The sequence below is a fragment of the Periplaneta americana genome, chromosome 8 (genome assembly GCF_040183065.1).
Source record: "Periplaneta americana isolate PAMFEO1 chromosome 8, P.americana_PAMFEO1_priV1, whole genome shotgun sequence".
Taxonomy (NCBI): Eukaryota; Metazoa; Arthropoda; class Insecta; order Blattodea; family Blattidae; genus Periplaneta; species Periplaneta americana.
This window is the reverse complement of record NC_091124.1, coordinates 23,658,602-23,685,512: the sequence shown is the minus strand read 5'-3', so window position 1 is coordinate 23,685,512 and position 26,911 is coordinate 23,658,602. Positions and strand designations below refer to the sequence as shown.

At 36.4% G+C, this 26,911-nt stretch overlaps 1 protein-coding gene across 1 annotated transcript in view; it reads right to left on the bottom strand.

Moving 5' to 3' along the window:
* LOC138704583 (uncharacterized) overlaps window positions 1-11,110 on the bottom strand; it is a 321,702-nt gene extending 310,592 nt beyond the window's left edge. Inside the window, exons 1-2 of the mRNA XM_069832631.1 lie at window positions 10,947-11,110; window positions 5,868-6,009 (exon numbers count right to left, since the gene is read on the bottom strand). Of these exons, the coding sequence (XP_069688732.1) occupies window positions 5,868-6,009; window positions 10,947-11,037 (233 nt within the window). The 5' untranslated portion in view covers window positions 11,038-11,110. The remainder of the gene's footprint in view (window positions 1-5,867; window positions 6,010-10,946) is intronic.
* Between the last annotated feature and the right edge of the window lie 15,801 nt (window positions 11,111-26,911).

Here is a 26,911-nt window from a genome sequence, read left to right as displayed (position 1 = left end):
GCCTTGTCGGTAATATCAGACATTTCGCAATATAATGTACTACCAAACTAAGAATGATTCGACATAATCAGGGAACGGATTTATATGGACTAAAAATATATGAAATATGTAAATATATATGTAGTTATTTTTACCAAAATATGGAATTAAATATGGATTTTTACCAAAATATGGAATTAAATATGGACTTAAAATTATAAAAAAATGACTATGTACGTTAAATATTGGTACATTTTAATCAAACTAAACAAAAAATATAATGGACGTACCTTATCTTCCAATGTAGTTTCAACAAAACACAATTTTTATTGTCTGTTACCATAACAATAGGTTACAAACATTTCTTTCAAGTGCTGAAAAGTGAATCTTCTTCTATTGTCTCTGAGGATAGATTTATACTGACTAAAAGAGCGTTCGACGTCACAAGAAGTAACTGGTACATAATTCAATTTCACAATGTCTGCTGGGGATAAGTCCAAGTTAATCTTCACTGTTGATTCACCACTCATCACAGCAACAACCTTTTGTAGTTCTTCATATCCAGGGTTTTTTTAAAGTACAGTGTCCACCTTAGCTCTTACTGCATCTGCAACTTTACCTCTACCACGATTCAGTTGTTCCACAGTACTATTTATAATTTCAAAACTTTCAGATAGTGAAAGGTGCCTATTTTGGAGACTTTTGAGCGTTTTTATGATGCATGAAAATGTATGCTGAATGTGAGCTAAGTCATTCTTCACACTTATGTCACAGGTAACTGTTTTCGCAGTATCAATTGAGACTGCATCTTCAGAGTCCAATGCAAGGAGAACATTGTTAATAGAGTCTATATGTTCGGCATAATATTCAACTGCTTCTAGCCATGTACCCCATCTAGTTAAAATTGGCTTTGGTGGCAATGGAATTTCAGGGTACATTTCTTTCAACACGTTAACTCTACTGGGAGCTTTGAGAAATACTTTTTTCACTGATGAAATCAACAAATCTACTTTAGGGAAATTGTCTCTGACCACTTCTGCCACACGATGAAATGCATGCGCCACACAAGTAAAATGAGTCAATTTAGGATATACAACAGATAATGCTTGTCCAGCTTTGACCATATAAGGGGCAGCATCGCTAATAAAGAATAACACATTATCGTACATAATACCCTTTGGCCACAGGATACCCATAGCTTCGTTGAACAGTTTAACTATAGTTTTGTTATTGCACTTTTCTAGAACATCACAATGTAAAAGAATTCGTTCAGAATATTGTTCACTTAACAAACCGATAACTACATTACCAACAAGTCTACCTTCTTTGTCGGGAGTCTCATCAATGGAAACCCAAATTGAACTATCTTTAATTTCATCTCTTATCTTCTGTATTGTCTCATCGTAGATGGATGGAGCATACGTCTTCCTAAGTGTTGACTCATCCGGGATTGTATGTTGAGTATATTTTTCAAGGAATTCCCTGAAGACCTTATTCTTTAGTTTGTAGAGAGGAATATCAGCAGAGATGAGAGAACGGCACAGGTCGATGTTAAGCTCAGATCTTACATTCGATGTTGTTGGTTGTGTTAAAAACAATTGTCTCTGCTTGGAATTTAGTTGTTTGTTGGCCTGATGTTTACTAGTTGTAATGTGTTGTTGCACCAGGAACTTTTGTGTAGATGATACTGCACACTGACACAAATTACAAAATAATATTTTATTGTCAGTTGATAAACCATCTTCTTTAAATTCTGAAATGTAACTTGTTAGTTTTGATTTTAAATTGACTGAATGACGTACTTTTGGCATATTTACCGTCTTTATAGTATGATTTACAAAACTGAACCTATGTGTACTCTGACTGGCATTTAACTGTTGAGCTGCACAACTGAAGTCTGTTAAAAATTTTAAATTAAATTAATACAGTTTTGTAACTTACTTTCCCATTGTTGATAGGACTGCTAATTTTCAAATAACTCTGATGTTAAAGGGATTACTGAACATGTGTTTAAATCTCTATTGTTGAAATGTATTTTTAAAAGTTAATGGAATTTTGTTTTGTTTTATTGTTAAACCTAATATAATATGGACTGTTTTATATGAAATATGGAAAATATATGGAAATTAACGAAAATATGTACTAAACTCTAAAATATGGAAAAATATGGAAAATAAAAGTAGGATTTTTCAACCCTACACATTGTGAAACATAAAGATAATGCAAAATATAAATTATATTAGCTTTATAAGTAAATATGTATTTACATATAAATCCTTTCCCTGGACATAATATAAGGGAATTAGGTTCTTCTTCATCGAATTATTACACGTCGTCGTCATCTTCCTAATAAGTATTAGGCCGAGTGGCCTCTTACAGTCTCAAACTAGAATTTTCAGTCCACCTCTTCTTCAGACGACCTAGGGATCTTTTGCCATGCGGATGGTAATGAAACAGTGCTTTTGGAATTCTGCATCGATCAATTCATTCGAATGAACCCAGGCGCACATCTCCGGCGACTGCCAGGACTAAATAATCGTACTGTACTGTACGTCGCCTTCTTCGCTTCTTATCTTGAATACTTCCCGTTTCTCGAAATTTATTAACCAATTTATGAATTGTATTGCGACTTGGAACTCGATCACCTGGAAATTTCTCTTGAAATAATCTGAGAGCACAAGCAGATTCTTTATGGACATATGAATCGTAATGTGGAATAGAATAATTAGGACTATTATTTACCATTTATTCTTAGTAGACTGTATACTGGTACGTGTAGTTGCTTGCACTGTTCAACAACACTAACTGTGGTGTGTGAGAGTCAGATCGAAACCAGTTAACCCCACCCACTTCCACGTCCGGCCATAGGCGTTGCCTTATTGGCTTAGGCAGTTCCCGCTGCAGCTCTGACCAGAAGATGATTGGATGACCCAGTAATACAGTATGGAAAATTAATTAAGATTGCCATATATAGGAAGTAGTTCATATAATATCCAAACTGTGGGTAGTTTAAAATCACAGAAAAGTTTTGTAAGTTAGTACATGAAATGCAAAAAGATTTGAGTATTTATCAATGAAAGACAACCCCTTAAATGCTATTCATAATAGAAAACAGTTAGGGCTCTCATGAATGTTGTTAAAATATCATCATCATCATCATCATCATCATCATCATCATCATCTTCCTAACAAGTATTAGGCCAAGTGGCCTGTTACGGTCTCAAACTAGAATGTTCAGTCCATCTCTTCTTTGGACGGCCTACAGATCTTTTGCCATATGGATGGTAATGAAACATTTTGGAATTCTGCATAGATTCATTCGTTTGAGATGACCCTTCCACTCAAGTTTATATTTGCTGATGAACTGCATAATGGTTCTATTTGAAGTTCTTGCACTAAGTCCTCATTTTTTATGATCCCAGCAAGTATATACAGCTGTTGCTCTCATACACCTCATCTCACTTGCTGTTATTCTACTGACATCTTTATTCTTCACAGTCCACGCTTCACTACCATAACTTAATACTGGCTGTGCTAAGGTTTTATACAAGCCTATTCTTGTGTGTCTTTGTACTAATGATCCCAATTATTACACGTAAAAAATTAAATATGGAATAAAGTCATAGAGTGAAGTGAGTGTATAACATTGCAGCTTCCAGCTCCACAAGCCACTAGTATAATAGTACTAGGGAGGATCGGAAAGTAACGCACAACAACTTCTTTACGGTATAGTATTACGGTTAGGAAGTTCAAAGTTGGCAGATATTTTGAATCTTGCACTACAGACAGCAATGGCTCAATTAGGTATCACCCTGGCGGAACGAGAGGTAATACTGAGTAAAGATGGAACGTGTGCTAGCATCGTCCACTTGTGAAGAGCAGCGAGGTGTAGTCCGTTTTTTCTGAGCAATACAAAAAAGTCCGAGTGAAATCCCAGGGAAACGTTGAAGGTGTATGGTGCTCATTGTCTGGACCATAGCAACATCTCCAGGTGGTGCAGGTTCTTCGAAGAGGGCCGAATAAATCTTACCGACGAAGCACGTTCAGACAGAACAGTGGCTGCTGTAACACCACCCAATGTCAAAGGCATTGAGGCGGCAGTCACCCACCCTACAGCCCAGACCTCGCACCGTCTGAGTTTCACCTCTTCGGACCAATGAGGAAATTCCTAGGAGGCCAACGCTTCGGTTCGGATGAGAAATTAAATCAGTCGTGCGCAGATACGCCCAGAAAACGGAGTTTTATGAACGAGGTGTACTAAATTTGGTGTCACGATGGGAGAAATATTTCGAGAGACTTGGTTCCCGTGTTGAAATAACTTATAGGTAGAACCTGTAGCTTTTTTCTGCATTATTTCGTTTTCCTTACCACGTTGCCACAGAAAGTTGTTGTGCATTACTTTTCGATCCTCCCTTGTACTAGAGCATTCGAAAAGTAATGACGACCAGTGGCGTAGCATGAAATTTTGAGCAGGGGAAGCTAACTCAAGTTGTCTTTCATGCAATATGAGAAAACGTATTACAAAAATACAGTCTTAAAATAAATAGTAGTCAATGTCAAGTCAGCAGTCGAAGATTGGTTGGAACCTCGTAAGTAACACCAATAAGGCATGACCTCAAATGATACTTAGTAAAATATGATTTCATGGTTTACACATATCTCTAACAAATAGACACGTATAAGTATAACATTAGCTCACTCCCTGTCATACTTAGAGAAATCACAATATTAGTATCATTACGTAAGTATGCGTCTGTCTTTTGGTTGTGCCCTTCATTGACAGTAAGGGAGTCGGTCATTTCCTTTCTAAATCACACTTTTTTTCGTAAGTCAGTCTTGATAATACAATTGTCCCAAAAAATTCAAATAAATTAATGTCAGGAACTGTTATTTCGCTCATTATTTATTATATCAGGCACGATGCACACTAACACTTCAACTGAACACAACTGACGAAAAGGGTTAACTCGGAAACTACTTATTTTAAATGTTAAAGCTAGCTTCTTGCGAGCCTTGCGACTATAATAGGGTAGTTTAGTTAGAAAGGGATGGAAAATCTGCGGGGTGGATTACACAGAAGAAACCAGTCTGCTTGGAAGCTGATGTGTGCAGGCTTCTTGTTTACTGCTGCATCACAAATCATCCTGAGCTGCCGCATCACAATATTTAACGCGTAAATATAAATTCTATTAAAATTAATAAATAATTTTGTCCATAAACTGCAGGTTTATTATGAAATTATTATTAACTGGGTAAGCTAAGCTTTTTAGCTTACATTGACGCTACGCCACTGATGACATAGTTACAGTTTCACACTAAATTTTTTAGGTTACTTTTCACATTACACAATTCAAATATAGTTCTCTGCCATGTCAACAATACCTTGCCAAATTCTTAGAAGATGGCGGATTCCATCTGCAGCATCATTTTTCGATATCTCTGTCACTGATCAAACTATAGCTTCCACGCATTTTGCAGTAGTTCGGTACGGTACGACTTCTATTTCACAAGCTTCTTGCAATGCCCTACAGCACTGATGTGCACTTTTTCCTCTTGCAACTTGGATTTTATAAAGCACCTTTGTTTGTACCTACTGAACAATTTTTAGGGCTGTATTACTTACTACAAATCAGAAATAATGACAGTATTAACAAAATATGGTTACTTCGAGGCTTTCAATATTGTAGGTTTATGGGAGAATCCCTGCTCTCTTACGTATTACAAGAATCCAATGGTCAGCGCTAGGAGCAGTGATTTACACCACTGTTGTCATTACTCATCGAATGCTCTGGAATTATCAATAATTATTAAATGAAAAAGTACCAGGAGTACTAAGACTTCTCGGACAGCTGCATTCTAACTACGTGGCAGTGGAAGAAATAGTTTACCTTACAGTTTCTGGTGAACCCTTATCCAACGCTGCAAGCGATAATCGAACTGCTACTCGTGTGCGTTTGCCCACAGAACTGAATATTTTCGCCTTGCAGTATCTGGTAATATCTTGCGTCACATTGAAGTACCCAAACGCACCTGCAACAAGAAGACATGAAGAAATTTCATAGCATAAAGAGCTAGGTAATCCAGAATTATAGTCCACACCACGTTAGCGTGAAACAGGTGGCCCGGGTTCGATTCTCGGTCGGAGCAAGTTACCTGGTTGAGGTTTTTCCGGGATTTTTCCTCAACCCAAAATGAGCAAATGCCGGGTAACTTTCGTTGCTGGACCCTGGACTCATTTCACCGGCATTATCATCTTCATCTCATTCAGACGCTAAATAACCTAAGATGTTGATAAAGCGTCGTAAAATAACCTACTAAAAATCCAGAATTATAATGGGTACGGAAAAGCCGAGGTCCCGCGCCGTGGCGTCGCGGTCTAAGGCATCCCGCCTAGGACTCGCGTTACGGAATGCGCGCTGGTTCGAGTCCTCATGGGGGAAGAAATTTTCTCATGAAATTTCGGCCAGTGTATGGGACCGGTGCCCAACCAGCATCGTGATGCACTTGGGGAGCTACGATAGGTAGTGAAATTCGGTTGCGAATACCAGCTATAACGGCTGGGGGGATCATCGTGCTAACCACACGTTACCTCCATTCTGGTTGGACGATCGTCCACCTCTACTTCGGCATGTGGGCGTGAGGCCAGCAGCCGGCTGGTCGGTCTAGGCCCTTCACGGGCTGTAGCGCCACGGATTAGTATTATCATTATTATTATTATTATTATTATTATTATTATTATTATTATTATTAGACTTCGTGAAATTGCCACGAGAATAGTAAGGTTTACTGCGCACGCGGTATGGACTGTATGAGAAGGGGACGTGCAACGGATGGAGTATGCCTCTGATGTAAACACTGAGCAGTATACTGCGGTTACAATAAAATCTGTATCCTGCATTCAAGAAATATAATGAATGATCATTGAAGTAAGAAATGTCTAAACATGTATATACACAATTATTTTGTAGTGAGATATATTAACTCTTAAAATTTAATGTAATATACTCACATCATCCTTGAATATGTGCATTGCAGTAAAGAGTTACGTACATTTTGAGCGACTGCAAAGTGAACCTCCTCCGATGGTCACTTAAACAGTTTTTATTTTGGAAAAATGTACGTTCAACATCACACGATGTAATACTTACATATTTGAAGAACGGAAAATCACTACTTTTTAGTACACCAACTTCAGATGTCTTGTCGTGACCTGATGGTATATCATTTATAATACGAAGTTGTGAATAGGCAGAATTTTTAGCAATAATGTTTCTCAACTTACATTTCACTTTTTCTGAAATGAGTAAATTGTTATTTTTGATAACAGTTTGTGATACTTTATCCACTATATTAAGGGCTTTTGAGAGTTGTAGTTTAGACGATTCTAACATGGTGATGTTTTGGACACGATTTTAAAATCATAATCAATGAACACAATATCTTCCAATAGCTGTTCAGAAGGCAATGATTTTACAGCTGCAACAGTGGAACTGTCTGTGCTATCCAATGCATCAATTACCTCCATTATTTCCGTAATGTTCTGCATAATAATAATTAACAGCATCCAACCACGTTTCCCAACTGGCTGCAGGGGTAAGGGTATTCCAGAGGCAATTGTTTGGAACAGCAACACTCTCATTGTAGTATGTTTGATTGAATTCTTGTCTCACTGAACAAATGTTAAGCAATGACTATTCAACCACAGTAAAGCAAAAAAAGTGCTTGCATAGGTATACATTAGCTGTAGCTGCTCTATCTATTTGGACCGGTCACATCTCTTAACATGAACTGCTTATACTACGAGACAGGGAGGTCGCCCACCTCCTCTATACTACCGTACATCGGCAACCTGATTGCATGCTGCGTGTGGCAATTCAACGAAGTCTTATTATTATTATTATTATTATTATTATTATTATTATTATTATTATTATTATTATTATTATTACGGAAAAGCGGAGTGTAAAGTTGACCAGATTCGGAACTAAAGCGGGAACAACGTATCCCTGCGAGAAAAAAGTCAACACATCAAAAAATCAAGGTACACATTCCAGGGAGTTGTTTCAATATTCAGATATTTGAGGTGAAACAATAGATTTTTTCTTCAAAGGAACACAGTAGTAACCTTGTCTTCATAACTCTTCTGAAGTGTATTTTTCATTTCTATAATCCGTTTCAACCTTCACAGTCTCTCTCTTTAGAGTACGATATAGTGAAAGCCCTTCATGGAACTGTTGTGGTCGCAGGGAAAGAAACACCTTTTGACAACTTCGTAACTTTCATTTTTAAACTTCCATCCGTTCCCGGAACCTTTAGCAGATTTGCCAATGGGAACTGGATACGTCACACGCCTTTCTGTGCCACACACGAAGTGGAAACGACGTTGTCACTTATCCACGAAGACCGAACCAACAATTATGCTACAACGTGCTTAAGCACCGCATGTATGTGTTCAAGATTAAGACCACAGAAACATATTTCCGCTTCAAAAGTTGCTATGAAACTTAAAAATAATATGTTTGTGTAAAGCAGAGTTCTTAGCCTTTTTAAAATTGTGAGCACCGCTCACATGTAGGCTAAGATTAAGTGATGGTGGTAGTAGTAGTAGTAGTAGTAGTAGTAGTAGTAGTAGTAGTAGTAGTAGTCGTAGTAGCAATAGCAGTAGTAGTAGTAGTAGTAGTAGTAGTAGTAATAGTAGTAGTAGTAGCAGTAATAGTAGTAGTAATAATAGTAGTAGTAGTAGCAGCAGCAATAGCAGTCGTAGTAGCAGTAGTAGTAGTAGTAGTAGTAGCAATAGCAGTCGTAGTAGCAGTAGTAGTAGTAGTAGTAGTAGTAGCAATAGCAGTAGTAGTAGTAGTAGTAGCAATAGCAGTCGTAGTAGCAGTAGTAGTAGTAGCAATAGTAGTAGTAGTAGTAGTAGCAGTAATAGTAGTAGTGGTAGTAGCAATAGCAGTAGTAGTAGTAGTAGTAGTAGTAGTAGCAATAGCAGTCGCAGTAGCAGTAGTAGTAGTAGTAGTAATAATAGTAGTAGTAGCAATAGCAGACGTAGTAGCAGCAGTAGTAGTAGTAGTAGTAGTAGTAGCAATAGCAGACGTAGTAGTAGTAGTAGTAGTAGTAGTAGTAGCAGCAGCAATAGTAGTAGTAGTAGCAATAGTAGTAGTAGTAGCAATAGTAGTAGTAGTAGTAGTAGTAGTAGTAGTAGTAGCAATAGTAGTAGTAGCAATAGTAGTAGTAGTAGTAGCAGTAATAGTAGTAGCAATAGCAGTCGTAGGAGCAGTAGTAGTAGCAACAGTAGTAGTAATATCAGTAGTAGCAGTAGTAGTAGCAATAGCAGTAGGAGTAGTAGTAGTAGTAACAGTAGTAGTAGTAGTAGTAACCATAGTAGTAGTGGTAGCAGCGGCGGTAGTAGTAGTAGTAATAGTAGTAGTATCAATAGCAGTCGTCGTAGTAGTAGTAGCAGCAGCAGTAATAGCAGCAGTAGTAGTAGTAGTAGTAGTAGTAGTAGTAGTAGTAGTAGTAGTAGTAATAGTGACAGTAGTAGTAGTAGTAACAGTAGTAGTAGTAGTGGTAGCAGGGGCGGTAGTAGTAGTAATATCAGTAATAGCAGCAGTAATAATAATAGTAGTAGTAGTAGCAGTAGTAATAGTAGTAACAGTAGTAGTAGTAACAGTAGTAGTAGTGGTAGCAGCGGTGGTAGTAGTAGTAGTAATAGTAGTGGTATCAATAGCAGTCATAGTGGTAGTAGCAGCAGCAGTAATAGCAGTAGCAGCAGTAGTAGTAGTGGAAGTTGTAGTGGGAGCAGTGGCAGTAGCAATAGTAACAGAAGCAGTATTTCATTCCGTTCATTAGACACATTTAAATCATAAAGCAAATCGTCTTCATTTATCCCAATTCCATTACCTTCCTCTACACACGTTACAGTCAATCACAGCGATTTCCACAATTCCCTGTCACTTTTATAGCGACTAGCGACTAGTAATTAGAAGCTAATAAATAGTAATAAGTTGAGAACTACTAAATCAAAAAATTTAAATTTAGTACAGCATGTAATATCGATAAATGTATAAACATGTGGTAAAATGTTAATAATGATAACTTTAAAACTACACAAGTTGAAAACTTCAGTCACGGCCGACTACTGTCTGAGATTGAATCCTTTTACATTATAAACCGTAATCATGTGATAAAACTGTTTGGTGATTAATTACCATTAAAGTGGAAGCAGTGTGTCACGAGATCGGCGACATTTGATGAGGTGTTTCGTGATTCGAAAAAAGTTTGTAACCTCTGATCTAATGTTAACGACTACAAAAGGTGCATTGTGATAAATCACTAACAAGCAAACGTTCTGATGGGGGCAGATAAAAAAAGTTAATTTTTTTTCTTCCACCATGTTAATAATGTCAAAAGAAATGTTTATACAAATTTTGGCCACTCGACCGCAATTACGAGGCCGTCCGGAAAGTGATTTTCCCTGGGGCCATTTACAGTAAAAAGCACAATTGCATGGATATATTTATTGAAACAGATATAGCAATTCTTGCGCTATTTTTCAACATACCCCCCTCCCACTGGAATTGAGATATTTGTCATACAATGAGATCAATTTTTATGTCGCAGAAGTCAGCCGGCTCAGATCGGAACCAGCGTTTGACTGCGTCTGTACCTCTCTCTGTCTATCCCATGATATGAGAAATGTCTCAATTCCGATGGAAAATATCTTTAAAAAATAGCTCAAAAATTGCTGTGTATCTTCCAATAAATGTGTGCAATGAAATTGTGTTCTTTTTCTGTTAACCGCCCTTGGCGAACTTATTTTTCTTACGGCCCTCGTAATTGCGGTCGAGTGGCCAGAATTTGTGTAAGCACTTCTTTTGACATTATTAACATGGTGGAAGAAAAAAATTTAACTTTTTTATCTGCCCCCATCAGAACGTTTGCTTGTAAGACATCTCAGCTACACTCACCACTGCCTGTGGCGTGGACCGCTCTGGTCGGGATTCGTTCTCTTGCAAAACTCATCATTGAGTCCAAGAAGACGACATCTTGGAGCAGCATGGGCCCTCTGGGACCTACGGTCAGACTTCTTTTGAGTTCAGCCACTGATGTCCCAAAGCTAGTCTGTATGTGTTCGTCCTCAGCCTGAAAATGAATTTACAAAGAGAGCTAGAGTCTTCTTCGTGTTGATGACTCCCATCTCCACAATGTTAGGGACCTTGTAAGTGAAAAAGTTTCTGCTCTGTCAAAATTGAATATCACAGCTATTGATGCTATCAACTGGTCAGGTCGTAAAATTCGTAAACACTTAAGAAATGACGCATTCCAAACTTGGACAAAGCATACCTTGCGTGGTAAAGGGGTTATTGTTTATAGTGATCTCCCCAAGGCTAACTCATGGGTAAGCAATCGAAAGGGCCTATCTTCCTCAGAATGGACCAATGCTTTAAAAATGTCAAGCAATATTTCGGCGGTTCGCGCAATACCGGGCAGAACTCTAAGCACAACCCGCTGCCGTCATCCAGACTGTAGCGAGCTTGAAACACTTGGACACGTGCTTGGACAATGCCCCAAAGGCGAGCTGCTGATCAATGCTAGACATCATCGTGTACGACATGCTTTGGCGATATCGTTAAAAACTTTAAATTGGGAGATTCATGAGGAAGTACATTGTGTATCATCAGATGGTTGTTTTAGACGGGCAGACATTATTGCTATCAACGGACGCTTAAAACGGGCTCTTGTTCTTGACCCTACTATCCGTTTCGAAAGAAACCTAAATCAGGCCACCGAAGTTGATATTGAGAAGAAGTCTATATATGAACCTTGTCTGCCGTATCTTTCTCAAAAGTACAACGTCGCTCTTAAACAATGGTCCGTCATTGGTTTGCTGTTTGGCAGTAGAGGTTCAATTACAAAATTCACATGGAATTATCTTAAGGAACTTCACATTCCTTTTGATTATGTCATGTCTATTCTTATAAATATTATCAAGGATTCTCTTCAAATATTACATCATCATCTCTATTTCAATTAATCAACTTATATTTGCCTTCAACAATTAACTTCCTTTTTTCTTTAATGTATCACATCACATTATATTGTACATGTTTATTGTATTCAGGACCCTTGTGGCCACTCAAATTCTTTGAGCTGATGTCTATAATTTATTATATGGATTTTATATGTAACAACTTAAGGTATAATACTTGAAAACTATAAAAGTGTTAAGGAACATTGGGACTAAGTTTTGAACTTTTAAAGTTTCTGATTAATTTCTTTCAAATTCGGCGGGTTTGTTGTGTGTGTACGTTTAAATAACGTTGTATCCAGTGAGACTTAATAATAGTTCCAACGGTTTCATATACCCTCACCGACTGGTTCCGTAGAAGAGGGTAAAGTCGATCAAAATTTTGCAATTTTTTAATGATATTGAGGTTATGCAATGGAGCGAAGTTCCTCAGAAAATAGCATTTTGTCGTCATATCCTTCACTTATGAAGACACATTACAAGAAGTGAATTACAATCTAACAAAGACTGATTTTTTTTTATTATTTGACTTGTGATCGAAGTTACCTGCTTAAATAGGGTAAAGTCGATCACCATTGAATTTTTAGTTTAAGATCGATTTTAAAATATTGCGGAGTAAAGTCGATCACTGTTTATGTTTTTAAAAAACAAATTAAGTGTATTACATAATATTTTATTTGTTATAAGGGGTGTAAAAAAAAATAATCTACAATATATGCCTATAGCATTATATAGTGTATCTTTTGTTACTGTGATCATACTATTCGATACAATTAGGCCTATAGGTCTCCACTGTACAATCGTGACTATGATTCCAACTTATAAACCATAAAAACACATATTAATACTTCACATACCAACAAACAAAGATTTAAGAATTCAAAATTTACATTGAAATATCACACTTCAATTATAATCTAAAATGCAATTCAATATTGCTTAGGTTTATATCAGATGTTATTTGAAATCTTCCCCTCCTCATATCACTTTAGAAACTACGTTGTTCCCATAGTCAGGTACAGAGGGGTGTACAAAATATGTTCCTTTGGCAGTGCTTCTCTTACGCAAGAAATTCACCATAATTTGGTCTTCCTCTTTCCCCACTATCCCATCAATATAAGCTATACTATGACTCTTTTCTATTTATAAGTGTTAGTTGGAGGTATTTCGGTGAACAATTTATTCTTCCTGCTGGTCCTATCTGCTTCGAGTAGGTCGATGGCATGATCGACTTAACCCTACAAAGGTACAAGTTTTCTTAAAATAATAAGTTTCGATACTAACATTTACGAACTGCAAAACTATTATTTCAGGATACAATCTCAACGAAAGGTACTTCCGTATACTTCCTGTCTCCTTTCACTGCTGACTATAATTTAGAGTTTGTATGACTTTGTTTTCATTTAAGAGAAAAAGTTGAGAATAACAATTTTCACGTCAACGATAATTACACAGTGTTCCCATTGTTGGCATTCGCAGGCTTTTTGTTGTTCCTCTCGCTTACATTTACAATGTAAAGCAAGTAACTGAGAAAATATATAATTTTCAATAAAAATCGCAAATGATCGATTTTACACCCACTGATTGACTTTACCCACTTCTACGGTTATACAAATTCATACAAAATAATATTACATACGTACATAAGCTTTCTTTATCACGGCCCTGTATTTGAGCGTCAAAGATACTATCCTGCTGCAGCACATGAGGGCTTTGTTCGAATTAATTTTCTCTTGCGCATATTATATGTTTCACAGACTTATTCGGAATTCTAGGAAAATGACTTCAAACGCTCTAGAAGATGTAGAAAAAAAAGAGATGTCAGAAAATGGATTTACTAATGAATTGCTGCATACAACTTCCACATTCGGAATTTGGGCCCATTACTGACGCAATCATTGAACTCAACTTAGGCAATTCATTCATTCGTTCTTTCTTTCTCATTCCATTCGCTCATTCATTTTCTCTTATTCAATTTCCATCCGCTCATTCTCTTATCCTGATTTCATTCCTTATCCTCCTTCCATTCACTCATTCCTCCTCCTTTATTCTTGTTTCATCCACTCATTCATTCCCTTATCTTAATTTCATTGCTTACTCCTTCCATTCGCTCATTCCTTCTTTATTCTCCTTTCATTTGTACATTCATTTTTTCTTATTCTCCTTCCATTCGTTCTTCTTCATTCACTTTCCATTCGCTCATTCGTTCTTCTTCATTCACTTTCCATTCGCTCATTCCTTCTTCATTCGCTTTCCATTCGCTCATTCGTTCTTCTCCATTCGCTCATTCGTTCTTCATTCGCTTTCCATTCGCTCATTCGTTCTTCATTCGCTTTCCATTCGCTCATTCGTTCTTCATTCGCTTTCCATTCGCTCATTCGTTCTTCATTCGCTTTCCATTCGCTCATTCGTTCTTCTTCATTCACTTACCATTCGCTCATTCGTTCTTCTTCATTCACTTACCATTCGCTCATTCGTTCTTCTTCATTCACTTTCCATTCGCTCATTCCTTCTTCTTCATTCGCTTTCCATTCGCTCATTTGTTCTTCATTCGCTTTCCATTCGCTCATTCGTTCTTCATTCGCTTTCCATTCGCTCATTCATTCTTCTTCATTCGCTTTCCATTCTCTCATTCGTTCTTCTTCATTCGCTTTCCATTCGCTCATTCGTTCTTCTTCATTCGCTTTCCATTCGCTCATTCGTTCTTCTTCATTCGCTTTCCATTCGCTCATTCGTTCTTCTTCATTCGCTTTCCATTCGCTCATTCGTTCTTCTTTATTCGCTTTCCATTCGCTCATTCGTTCTTCATTCGCTTTCCATTCGCTCATTCGTTCTTCATTCACTTTCCATTCGCTCATTCGTTCTTCTTCATTCACTTTCCATTCGCTCATTCCTTCTTCTTCATTCGCTTTCCATTCGCTCATTCGTTCTTCATTTACTTTCCATTCGCTCATTCGTTCTTCATTCACTTTCCATTCGCTCATTCCTTCTTCATTCGCTTTCCATTCGCTCATTCGTTCTTCTTCATTCGCTTTCCATTCGCTCATTCGTTCTTCATTCGCTTTCCATTCGCTCATTCGTTCTTCTTCATTCGCTTTCCATTCGATCATTCGTTCTTCTTCATTCACTTTCCATTCGCTCATTCGTTCTTCTTCATTCACTTTCCATTCGCTCATTCGTTCTTCATTTACTTTCCATTCGCTCATTCGTTCTTCATTCACTTTCCATTCGCTCATTCGTTCTTCTTCATTCACTTTCCATTCGCTCATTCGTTCTTCATTTACTTTCCATTCGCTCATTCCTTCTTCATTCACTTTCCATTCGCTCATTCCTTCTTCTTCATTCGCTTTCCATTCGCTCATTTGTTCTTCATTCGCTTTCCATTCGCTCATTCGTTCTTCTTCATTCGCTTTCCATTCGCTCATTCGTTCTTCATTCGCTTTCCATTCGCTCATTCGTTCTTCTTCATTCGCTTTCCATTCGCTCATTCGTTCTTCTTCATTCACTTTCCATTCGCTCATTCGTTCTTCTTCATTCACTTTCCATTCGCTCATTCGTTCTTCTTCATTCCCTTTCCATTCGCTCATTCGTTCTTCTTCATTCACTTTCCATTCGCTCATTCGTTCTTCTTCATTCACTTTCCATTCGCTCATTCGTTCTTCTTTATTCTTCTTTCATTCACTTATTCTATTTCATTCATTATTCTCCTTCCATTCGCTCATTCGTTCTTGTTTATTCTTCCTTCATTCGCTCATTCATTCACTTATTCTGATTTCATTCATTATTCTCCTTTCATTCGCTCATTCCTTTTTTTCCTTATTATCCTTCCATTCGCTCATTCGTTCTGCTTTATTCTTATTTCATTCGCTCATTCATTCTCTTATCCTGATTTCATTCATTATTCTCCTTCCATTCGCTCATTCGTTCTTCTTTATTCTTCTTTCATTCGCTCATTCTCCCTCTCTCTTAATCCTTTCTTTCTTGTGTTCATTTCATTCATTCTTTCTTTTTCTCCTTTAATACATTTTTTTCTTTTCATTCAGCTTTCATGAATTAATTATAATTCATTCATTCACTTATTCATTCATTTATTCATTCATTCATTCATTCATTACTGTATATTGAATACAATAATTGTACAAATTATTTGTATAAATTGAGAACAGGTTATTTAATACAACCGTTGCTAAGTGAAGACCTTATATTGTTAAAAGGCTTTTTATTCAAACTCAACAATACACAAACTCAGCCATGTAATACTTACATGTGTTTTACTGTAGTTAAGAAGTTGATCTGAAATTGGGTCACGCGAAAATGTTTCTGTAAACAACAGAAGTACCATATGGAAATACCTGAAAAATGGCTCCATTCTCTATTGTGGTGTGAAACTTTATTTCGACACAAACTGAAAATAAAATTAGTGAATTAAACCCGCCTTCTTATCATTCAAGTGGATTTACATATTGTTAACGCGTCCAGAAAGTTGGGGAAAATCCTCTGTCTACCTTGAATACAATTTTACAAAAGCCGAGCTCGCTGTATTGCACTGGAAAAACAAGCACTGCAATCCAACATTGTATTTTATGCAAGAGACTCTGTGCTGCAGTGTGCAATGATATTTCGATTTTTTTTTTTATTTACAGCGAAACAAACATATGGCTTCAGTCTTGCAACACTATCCCGTTCAAAGGACCGAAGTATGCAACGTCGATACGAATGATAAATGGGAAAGACAGCAACCAAGCAATAAAGAATAATTATGAAATAGTTGCTAATGGCTGTCAGTAAGTTCTCGAGGTGCCCATCGCTTTGGAGTAGCGGTCAGGATGCTCGACACGTGAACGAATACTGACTGGGGCAAGTTGCTTGGTTAAAGTTTCTGCCGGTGTTACCCCTCACCCATTCAGAACAAAATGCTTTCACCTTCATCTTCATCCATCCTGCCTACTTCCATACTCGTGTCATCCTACCAGAGTTCTGCATTGGAGTTAAATCGCTCGCTTGAACTCGGTCGAATGTCGCACCCTCGAGTGAGATAAGATCGGTCGTGATACGCACGTAATAAATAGAAGCACAGTACAAGGTCATCTCACCGACATGTCTTATCTTGTATGGAAGGCGACAGATAAGATACACATACGTTTTGCTCACACGGTAAAAATAAGGCCTTATTTTCTGCGTTTATGACAAACGTCTAATGGAACGTACCAAAACAGTAACATGAAGTTATAAATAAAATAGTATGAAAAACTTCGATATACAGTTATTATTCCTAATTAATAATTATTCAATATTTGATTTAACATATACTGTATATCATATGATAGGTCCATACATAGTGTTCCGCCTATATACTGCGACAATATAGAAACGTTTTACAAAATATTGTTATATAGCAGTAAATTAATAACAATATTAGTACAGAGATAACGTCACAGAAAATATAATAAAACGAATAATCATGCTGCACAACTGTTACAGACGCAAGGATTGATACACTAATTAGAGATTATTATTGTTGTTATTATTATTATTATTATTATTATTATTATTATTATTATTATTATTATTATTAGAAAACTTGATACAGTTCTTGCATTATCGTGATTGTGTTCTCCGTTTATAATAATTACATTTACATCCAATAACAAATATCAGATATGGCAAAAACAAAATCACTTCTGTGTGTGTGTGTGTGTCTGTGTGTGTGTGTCTGTGTCTGTGTGTGTGTCTGTGTGTCTGTGTCTGTGTGTCTGTGTCTGTGTCTGTGTGTCTGTGCCTGTGCCTGTGCGTGTGCGTGTGCGTGTGTGTGTGTGTGGGGGGGGGGGGGACATTTACCTACAATATTTATATTACCGGTACATTTTAAAGCAAGTTTTGTAGTTGTACTATGGAGAGGTTAGTTAAACACTGCAAAGTTTTGAAATGATAAAAATCTATGATGCCACTACACAGTTCATCACTGTAACAAGAACGAATGTCTAACGCTCGGCTTATACCGTTCGAGGATTTATCGCTCGCGACAATTTTACCCATCATGCATGTGCGCTACCTACCGGATTATGCTATGAACTACTTGGCGCTCGAGCGAAAACGTCCGATGCAGACCTCTGCATCCTACCATACGGGAGCAACGGAATCCGATCTATGGATGGCCCAGTCTCGGATCAGGATTCTTCATCATAATCGCCAAGAAGTAGGCAGAGACGAAAATGGCTGCACGACAATGTGAGGCGTTAGCAAAAAAGAATTATCCCTATAACTGCCTATATAGGCGGAGAGAGAACCGTTTCCTTGGGGGGCGGGCAAAGTAAAATCATAGAATCCCGATAAAACGATATGACGGGGGATATCATTTATTAACTTCCCTGTTATAGCTTGACCGTGGTACAGTATATCGGAATATGATCATTTAATAAAAGTATTTTTGGGGTGCATGTTTCTTATAGTGTTACATCCATATCCACGATGTTTCGGACCGAGTTGCATAGGGCTTCAGCTGTAGGGCTACTACAAATTATAATAATAATAATAATAATAATAATAATAATAATTTATTTATTTATTTAATCTGGCAGAGCTAAGCCCAGTAGGCCTTCTCTTCCGCCCAGCCAGACTCTAATTCTAATGAATACAATTGCTTACATAGTTATTACATTAATATCTAGACCATAAAACAACATGAAAGTAAATAATGAAAGTTGGATAAGTAATGTTAGTGTGACAATAATAAACATTGGTAAGAAATAATAATAATAATAATAATAATAATAATAATAATAATAATAATAATAACAATAATAATAATAATAATAATAATAATAATAATAATAATAATGAGATAATTTAGATATTTATCTGTGATATATATAACCATTAAACATTGAGAAACCTGAAACAGCTATTATTGTTAACAAGAATTGTTAGACAAATATTTCGTTAGTCTATTCTTAAATTAGTTTGATGTCCGACAGTCCCTGACATTACTCGGTAGGGAATTCCAAAGCCGAGGAACAGCCACAGTGAAAGAAGATGAATATGAGGATGTTCGGTGGGAGGGAATGGATAATATTGAGGAGTGTTGTGATCGTGTGTCTAGGTTATGATGGGTGGATAAATTTTGAAAACGAGACGCAAGATAGACAGGAGTGGAGAAATGTAATATGTGAAAGAGAAGGGAAAGACAGTGGATTTTCCTACGATCTTCTAGACGGAGCCAGGACATTATTTCGAGGGATGGTGTTACATGATCAGCCCGGCGAATATTGCAGACGAAACGGACGCACATATTATGAACACGTAGTCTCTGCGCCGAAATAGTGCTTAGGTCAGTAAGCAGAATATCACAGTAATCGAAGTGGGGCATCACGAGTGTTTGCACTAATATTTTTTTCATGGAAAAGGGTAGAAAATTCTTCAATCGCCTAAACGAGTGGATTAATGAGAATACTTTTTTGCAGGCATAACCATAGGCAGAGTTATAGGAGGGTATGTGGGAGCACTGTCCCCCTCCCAAATTTGTCTGAACTAATTTTTTTCTATTAACATTACAAAATATTGAATTCAAAAGACTTTTCTTACTTTTGTTTATAAATGGGATATTATTTGTAAATGCTACTATCGTACCAATCTTCCTGGAAAATGGCTGTTTTCACAAAAAATTTTGGACTATGGTATTTTGATGAAAATTACTGAAAATTTTTATTCCTTTAACATGGGACTATGGTGCTTTTTTCACTAACACCTAATGCAGTAGATGGCCGCTGCAGACTTCTAACACAGGAGTACAGGCTGTTGCAAAAGAAACATTACAGTGCTTCCATTCCTCAAACGAGGTATAGAAATTCTTATACATTCAGAAATTTAAAATAAATATTATAGTCAGGGTGGAAGTGCATTATATAGCGAAATTTATAAACTTGTACTTGCTATTTGGGAAAAGGAAATTGTACCAGAACAATGGAAGGAGTCCATAATTGTACCTATTTTTAAAAAGGGGGACAAAACCAACTGTGGTAACTTAGGAGGAATATCACTTTTGTTGACGTCGTACAAAATTTTGTCCAATATTCTTTTGAGAAGATTAACTCCGTACGTAGATGAAATTATTGGGGATCATCAGTGCGGTTTTCGGCGTAATAGATCGACTATTGATCAGATTTATTGTATTCGACAGATAATGGAGAAAAAATGGGAGTATAAGGGAAAAGTATATCAGTTATTCATAGATTTCAAAAAGTCATATGACTCGGTTAAGAGGGAAGTATTATATGATATTCTTATTGAATTTGGTATTCCCAAGAAACTAGTTCGATTAATTAAAATGTGTCTCAGTGAAACATACAGCAGAGTCCGTATAGGTCAGTTTCTATCTTATGCTTTTCCAATTCACTGTGGGCTAAAGCAGGAAGATGCACTATCACCTTTACTTTTTAACTTCGCTTTAGAATATACCATTAGGAAAGTTCAGGATAACAGGCAGGGTTTGGAATTGAACAGGTTAAATCAGCTTCTTGTCTATGCGGATGACGTGAATATGTTAGGAGAAAATACACAAACGATTAGGAAAAACACGGAAATTTTACTTGAAGCAAGTAAAGCGATCGGTTTGGAAGTAAATCCCGAAAAGACAAAGTATATGATTATGTCTCGTGACCAGAATATTGTACGAAATGGAAATATAAAAATTGGAGATTTATCCTTCGAAGAGGTGGAAAAATTCAAATATCTTGGAGCAACAGTAACAAATATAAATGACACTCGGGAGGAAATTAAACGCAGAATAAATATGGGAAATGCGTGTTATTATTCGGTTGAGAAGCTCTTATCATCCAGTCTGCTGTCAAAAAATCTGAAAGTTAGAATTTATAAAACAGTTATATTACCGGATCTTCTGTATGGTTGTGAAACTTGGACTCTCACTCTGAGAGAGGAACATAGGTTAAGGGTGTTTGAGAATAAGGTGCTTAGGAAAATATTTGGGGCTAAGCGGGATGAAGTTACAGGAAAATTGAGAAAGTTACACAACACAGAACTGCACGCATTGTATTCTTCACCTAACATAATTAGGAACTTAAAATCCAGACGTTTGAGATGGGCAGGGCATGTAGCACGTATGGGCGAATCCAGAAATGCATATAGAGTGTTAGTTGGGAGACCGGAGGGAAAAAGACCTTTAGGGAGTCCGAGACGTAGATGGGAGGATAATATTAAAATGGATTTGAGGGAGGTGGGATATGATGATAGAGACTGGATTAATCTTGCACAGGATAGGGACCGATGGCGGGCTTATGTGAGGGCGGCAATGAACCTTCGGGTTCCTTAAAAGCCATTTGTAAGTAAGTATTATATTATATTATATTATATTATATTATATTATATTATACAGGGTGATTCAGACCACACGTAACAGTAATTTATTTCGGAAACTAGTGCATTAAAATTTTCGAGAAAAAATATTTATTACTAAACCACATGTGAACTTTCACTTGAGCTTAATTTCATCAATCACTTCTAACAGGAGGTAGGATCAGAGGCGTATCACTTTAAAATTTCAAATGGGAGTATGGGTCAAACAGGGTACCATTTGATAGAGCTCTTCAAAACAAATAACTTTCACAGGAAACGTTTTTATTAATTCCTATTCTTTCAATGAGAAAACGTACGAAAAGGCGATAGGTGATTCGCACCACACGTGTCATTTATTTCGGAATCTAGTGCATTAAAATTTTCGAGACAAAAATATTTATTACTAAACCACGTGTGAACTTTCACTTGAGCTTGATTTCATTAATCATCTCTAACAGGAAGTAGGGTCAGTAAAATTTCAAATGGGAGTCCGGGTCAAATAAGGTACCATTTGATAGAGCTCTTCAAAACAAACAACTTTCATAGGAAACGTTTTCACCAATTCCTACTCTTTCAAGGAGAAAACGTGCAAAAATATAATGCCATCAATATTGAGAAATATTAAAAGACGAAAATGTAAACAAGACAATTAATGTTGACATTTTACTGAAAGACAGGACAATTCCATTAATCTTTATAAATGTTCAAACTGTCTGCCGTTCTGAGCAGCACACACCCGTACTCTTCTAACACTGTCAGTGACTCGTAACACTTCGGCGTGGTCAAGTGACTGGCAGGTCTCCCGGATTCGCCGTTTCATGTCATCTCTTATTGTGGGACAGTCTTGATAAACGATGTTTACTAACCGATGATTAATGAAATCAAGCTCAAGTGAAAGTTCACACGTGGTTTAGTAATAAATGTTTTTGTCTCGAAAATTTTAATGCACTAGATTCCGAAATAAATAACTACGTGTGGTCCGAATCACCTATTGCCTTTTCGTACGTTTTCTCATTGAAAGAATAGGAATTAATAAAAACGTTTTCTATGAAAGTTGTTTGTTTTGAAGAGATCTATGAAATGGTGCCCTATTTGACCCATACTCCCATTTGAAATTTTAAAGAGATACGCCACTGACCCTACTTCTTCTTAAGGGTGATTGATGAAATTAAGCTCTAGTGAAAGTTCACATGTGGTTTAGTGATAAATAGTTTTTTCTCGAAAATTTTAATGCACCAGTTTCCGAAATAAATTACTGTTACGGGTGGTCTGAATCACCCTGTATTTATGACTACCACCACCACCACCACCACCACTACCACTACCACTACCACTACCACTACTACGACCACCACCACCACAACTATTATTATTATTATCATACTATTACTACTACTACTACTACTACTACTACTACTACTACTATTATTATTATTATTATTATTATTATTATTATTATTATTGATATTATTATTATTATCAGTTGCCACTATCATCATTGCTCTCTCTGTTTTTCTTTCTTATTTTTCTCGTATTAGCTCAATGAGAGCTCTATAGCTACTGACCGTCTATAGGGCTTTGATTTAATGTTTATTATTTTCATCAGTATTTGTATTTCTATTTATGTGTGCTATCTGGTAGGATAGGCCTTATGGCCTTAATCTTGTCAGATTAAATAAATAAATAAGCAAATAAATAAATAAAAACAGTAAATAAATAAATAAATAAATATAGGGAAAACAAACGGATGACGTGAATATGTTAGGAGAAAATACACAAACGATTAGGGAAAACACGGAAATTTTACTTGAAGCAAGTAAAGCGATCGGATTGGAAGTAAATCCCGAAAAGACAAAGTATATGATTATGTCTCGTGACCAGAATATTCTACGAAATGGAAATATAAAAATTGGAGATTTATCCTTCGAAGAGGTGGAAAAATTCAAATATCTTGGAGCAACAGTAACAAATATAAATGACACTCGGGAGGAAATTAAACGCAGAATAAATATGGGAAATGCGTGTTACTATTCAGTTGAGAAGCTCTTATCAACCAGTCTGCTGTCCAAAAATCTGAAAGTTAGAATTTATAAAACAGTTATATTACCGGTTCTTCTGCATGGTTGTGAAACTTGGACTCTCACTCTGAGAGAGGAACATAGGTTAAGGGTGTTTGAGAATAAGGTGCTTAGGAATATATTTGGGGCTAAGCGGGATGAAGTTACAGGAGAATGGAGAAAGTTACACAACGCAGAACTGCACACATTGCATTCTTCACCTGACATAATTAGGAACATTAAATCCAGACGTTTGAGATGGGCAGGGCATGTAGCGCGTATGGGCGAATCCAGAAATGCATATAGAGTGTTAGTTGGGAGACCAGAGGGAAAAAGACCTTTAGGGAGGCCGAGACGTAGATGGGAGGATAATATCAAAATGGATTTGAGGGAGGTGGGATATGATGATAGAGACTGGATTAATCTTGCACAGGATAGGGACCGATGGCGGGCTTATGTGTTGGCGGCAATGAACCTTCGGGTTCCTTAAAAGCCAGTTTTAAGTAAGTACGGAAAACAAAATTGTACACCATATACGTTTTCAGCATTCTAAAACTGTAATGCAAAACTCTAAATATAAAAAACATCTTTTCAGACTTATGTTTTACCACTTTGTGACAATTTAAGTACGATTTCCAACAATTATTCTCAACCTCACCACCATTTTACACCTTTCCGATATTAACCCTTGTATACAATAAAATTATTGATTCTCTTGATTTTATAATACCCAATAATCGTATAGGCCTATAAAACACGGAACGTGCTTGCTTAGGCGTATGTCAAATTCGCTTCCGCGGCCTGTATTTGAAACACGTCGATTACAGGAGAATGGAGAAAGTCATAAAACGCAGAACTGCAAGCACTGTATTCTTCACCCGACATAATTAGAAACATTAAATACAGACGTTTGAGAGGGATAGGGCACATAGCACGCATGGGCGAATCCATAAATGCATACAGAGTGTTAGTTGGGAGGCCGGAGGAAAAAAGGCCTTTGGAGAGGCCGAGACGTAGGTGAAAGGATAATATAAAAATGGATTTGATGGATGTGGGATATTATGATAGAGAGAGGATTAATCTTGCACAGGATCGGGACCGATGGCGGGCTTATATGAGGGCGGCAATGAACCTCCGGGTTCCTTATAAGCCATAAGTAAGTCATAAATAACATAGCATAGAATATTTGAAATATTTTCAGTATAAATATTTCTTATTTCTAAATTAAACTAATTTTTTTAACCTCTTCCCTTACTATATATTTTACCAGTTTTGTGAAAAAAAAGTGTCATATTTTTTTATTTTCGTAAAGAGGTCATTTAATATTGCAGAATCACTGTACATCACTAATTTTCTTACATACTTAAAAAATCACTATGAAATAGACAATGGGACTCAAACGAGTTAACTCGGGTTAATAAATTTTGACACATGTTACCAACTCGAGTTAACTTGGGATAATAAGGGAAGTGGTTAATTTTATTACGTCAGAATTATTTTTTAAGATATAAACTTCGAGTGTTAAACCAATAATACTAGGTAGGTGTGTTGATAAGTATGAAATACAATCGCATGCAAAATTTCACTGCAATATCTTAAAAAAACTGTTTAAGTTATTGGGGAAAACGTTTAAATAAACAAAAGTTACGGGTGCCATTTTGTATTTCTAATAACCCATAAGTATAATAGTTTTATTGACATATTGTTCCGATAAGTCACTATGGTAGTTGTAAGTAAATTTATGTTATCTGTTCCTTTTATAACTTACCCTTTTTATTGTTGGTAACAAGTTTGCACTTTATGACATTATGCAATGGAATTGTCGGAGAAGTGGACAAACTTTTCCTACTTTACGGCATCTTCAGGTCTCAATATATAGGTCAATGTTATTTTTGAACACTCATATATATTTGATTTCTAAAAGTTTTCATGTGTTTCACATACAAGGCATTAGTTATTGTGACATTATCATGGCATTAAAATATCATTTATGCTATTTACTCAGGGTTTAATATCCAACAACTAAGTTGGAAACATGACAAAGTCGCCTTGGGTGACACAGTCGTTATACTGCTGGCCTTCTTTACTCCAGGTTGTGGTGTCCATCCCTGCCTAGGTCAATGTCATTTAAGTGTGCTTAAATGCTACAGACTTATGATAGTAGACTTACTGGCAGGTAAAAGAACTCCTGCGGGACAAAATTCTGGCACACAGGCGACGCTAAAATCACAAGAAACTGTTTCTTCTTACTTTTAGTTCTGCAAATTTTTTATTATCTCTTTTAAGTTTATTTAATCAGGAATTTCATGATCAATCACGAAAAAGACCAAGTTTCACAACCATACAGAACAACCGGTAATATAACTGTTTTATAAATTCTAACTTTCAGATTTTTTGACAGCAGACTGGATGATAAAAGCTTCTCAACCGAATAATACGAGTAACACGCATTTCCCATATTTATCCTGTGTTTAATTTCCTATCGAGTATCATTTATATTTGTTACTGTTGCTCCCAGGTATTTGAATTTTTCCACCTCTTCAAGATAAATTTCCAATATTTATATTTCCATATAGTAAAATATTCTCGTCACGAGACAATCATATATTTTGTCTTTTCGAGATTTACTTCCAAACCTATCTCTTTACTTGCTTCAAGTAAATTCAGGTATTTTCCCTAATCGTTGTGGATTTTCTCCTAACATATTCACGTCATCCGCATAGACAAGAAGCTGATGTAACCCATTAAATTCCAAACCCTCTCTGTTATCACGGATTTTCCTAATGGCATACTCTAGAGCAAAGTTAAAAAGTAAAGGTGATAGTGCATCTCCTTGCTTTAGCCAACATTGAATTGAAAACGCATCTGACAGAAACTGTCCTATACGGACTCTGCTGTACGTTTCACTGGGACACATTTTAATTAATCGAACTAGTTTCTTGGGAATACCAAATTCAATAAGAATATCATATAAAACTTCTATGTTAACCGAGTCATATGCCTTTTTGAAATCTATGAATAATGATGCATTGTACACTTATACTCCCATTTTTTCTCCATTATCTGTCGAATACAAAATATCTGGCCGAATAAGAATACGAATTATGTCAAAATTGACTGTAAATTAATTTACATAAAGAAATAATTGTCATAATGATACATCTATTATGTGTAATACTTAATACCGGTATATATAATTTCAACCTTATGAAAATTAAAATACTGATTTTAAGTAAGGAGAAAAGACAAGGTGTGGCATAATTTGATTGTGGTCCCGTAACATAATTATAGCTACGGTAACATTGACTACAAATCAATAGGCCGAAATAAACAATAGTAATACCGGTAATTATTTATTAATAAATTTATACCGTACCATATTGCAGCCATGTTTAAGCTGAAGAATTCGAATTATGACTAAACTGACTATGAATCAATATATTTAAAGAAATAATAGCCATAATGATAAATAACATATTTAGTAAATAGTGGTCCCGCG